At 47.5% G+C, this 2,588-nt stretch overlaps 1 gene segment (V, D, J or C); it reads right to left on the bottom strand.

Moving 5' to 3' along the window:
* Nucleotides 1-423: 423 nt before the first annotated feature.
* Nucleotides 424-1,490, bottom strand: LOC121820061 (T cell receptor alpha variable 10-like). The segment is given in 2 exon segments: nt 424-1,179; nt 1,410-1,490. Coding segments are annotated over 2 exon segments (429 nt in total).
* Nucleotides 1,491-2,588: the final 1,098 nt, after the last annotated feature.

Consider the following 2,588-nt stretch of genomic DNA (forward strand, 5'->3'; position numbering starts at 1 on the left):
ATTGTTTTTGCTTTGGCTCCATCCCTTCGTTCTTTCTGTAGTATTTCTCCACTGATCTCCAGTAGCATATTGGGCACCTATTGACCTGGGGAGTTCCTCTTTTGGTATCCTATCATATTGCCTTTTCATACTGTTCATGGGGTTCTCAAAGCAAGAATACTGAAGTGGCTTGTCATTCCCTTCTCCAGGGGACCACAGACCTCTCCATGACCCGCCCGTCTTGGGTTGCCCCGCAGGCATGGCTTGGTTTCATTGAGTTAGACAAGGCTGTGGTCTTAGTGTGATTAGATTGACTAGTTTTCTGTGAGTATGGTTTCAGTGTGTCTGCCCTCTGATGCCCTCTTGCAACACCTACCATCTTACTTGGGTTTCTCTTACCTTGGGTGTGGGGTATCTCTTCACGGCTGCTCCAGCAAAGCACAGCCGCTGCTCCTTACCTTGGACGAGGGGTATCTCCTTACTGCCACCGTTCCTGACCTTCAACGTGGGATAGCTCCTCTAGGCCCTCCTGTGCCTGTGCAGCAACCGCTCCTCTTGTTGCTCCTCCAGGCTGCGGGCCCTGGCCTCATGTGTGAGTGGCTCCTTCCAGCTGCTGTCGCTAGCTTCAGGCTCGGGGTGGCTCCTCAGGGTCACCGCCCCTGGCCTCAGGGTAGTAATGCAATATGATGGTCTTAACCTTGGGAATAACCAGGTGAGCAGTTAACTTCCTGTGTTGAGTGAGGATAACTCTATGTTAGAAGATACCTAGACTCAAGTTCAGATTCAGCCATGTCTGAAAGAGAATCACTAGCTTACTTTGAAATTACATACAACATTTTAAAAAATGCTCCTTGACAACCTCCAGGTGCAGGTTTGGGTACAGAGTGCGAGTGCCTGGGGAGCATAGTGCACCCACCACACAGATGTAGAAGGCTGGATCGCTGAGCTGGGCCGCTGTGAGGTGCAGGGAGCTGTGCTTGGCAGTTGCATCCATAGTCGCTGTGTACCGTCCATTTGACTTTTTGTTGTCACTGTAAGTCATGGTTATCAGGGAAACAAGACCTCTCCCAGTGTCCTGTGTGTACCACCTTAGGTTGTTAAAGGGGCTCACTGTATAATTGCATTGAAATGTGCAATTCTCTCCCTCCAGGACTGCCAGGGATGGAGGACTCTGTTCCACTTGGTTTTTGCCACTCACGCCTGTTCAAAAAGCAAAGAGAGATCTGAGAGATAGCTCACCCATTTTTATTGCTTTCTAATTTGCATCTCTTACTCCTCTCCAGAATGAATCCCAGCTGAACCATAACATGGCCCCAAATTCTTCTCTCCTTCTACCCCAAAGCAATACATGCAATACTCCTTTTTGAAAACCTTTAAAATATTCCCTGGACTTACTGTGTCAACCTGGCTAAAACTCTTCATTAACTTACAACAAAAATGAAGCCACAAAACCACCAGGGAGGATCTCACATGCATCTCCATTCTTCTGCACTGGGCTCTCCCCCAAAACTGACTTGTCTATTCAATACCTTTTATTTTTTTACATTAACAAAGGATTCTCAGGGTTTATGCTTAGCCAATCAGAGACTACAACCCTATTGAGCCAAAGACCAGATTTTGCTGCTTCAAACTCAATCATACCCACAGGCAAGGCCAATGCCAATACTGCCATCTTGGGGTCAGAGCTATGGTTGCTCAGAACCTTGGGTTAGGCTTCTTGCTAGGTTTCCTTCTCACTATTTTGAACATAATACTGAATATAAGCCCCTATAAGTCTCTGTAAACAGAGTAGGTTAGTACATAAAACATATGCTTAAAAACCCTGGTATGAATTCTGACTTATTGGATAGGAGAGTTAAGCCTCAGTTTTCTTATCTGAAAATATATATGGTAACACTTTCCTGACATTTTTGAAAGATTTAAAAGACATGATGTGGACTATCAGCATAATGGCAAAGGAGGAAGCCCTGTCTCTCTTTCCTCCACAGACATGGACTTCACAGTGATGTTAGCAACAGTATACCTTGAAGGACAGTGCCAAACCCAGCTAAAAGTAAACATACTTGTGGAAGAACAAGCTGAGGGCAGTCACATTTACAGGGGAGAGAAGAGCAACTTCACTTCACCCACATCAGTCGCTCAGCCAGATGGGCTCAGCTCAGTACCAAGGAGATAGCCTGTGCCCATCGTGCCCCCATGGGGGAGAGGAGATAGTGAAGCTTGCACCCGACCTTCAGTCCTCTCAGGGGGCACCCTCTGTGGGGTGGTTTTCTATCTTACCTCATGCCCAGTATGACAGGCAGAGAGCAACCCCTCGGGACAGTGAGAAACAAAGGAAAATGCAGGCCATCTCCTTTGTTGCCAGTCCTGCTTTGTGAGCCTGGAAGAGCCAAACTGAGGTTCTTCCTCCACAGGGGAAAAGAGAGCTAATGGGGGTAGGAGAAGGAGCTGGCCTTCCTCCTAGCATTTCAGAGTAGGAATGGTCTCTATCTACCCCTGTTCAGGCAGGAGCAGAACCTGGTCCTTTGGGATAGTAAGGAACAAGGAAACGGAGAGTGTCTTTCCACACCTAGCACTGCCCCGCAAGACTGGGAATCAGCACAGAACTG

The sequence above is a fragment of the Ovis aries genome, chromosome 7, assembly GCF_016772045.2.
Source record: "Ovis aries strain OAR_USU_Benz2616 breed Rambouillet chromosome 7, ARS-UI_Ramb_v3.0, whole genome shotgun sequence".
NCBI lineage: Eukaryota > Metazoa > Chordata > Mammalia > Artiodactyla > Bovidae > Ovis > Ovis aries.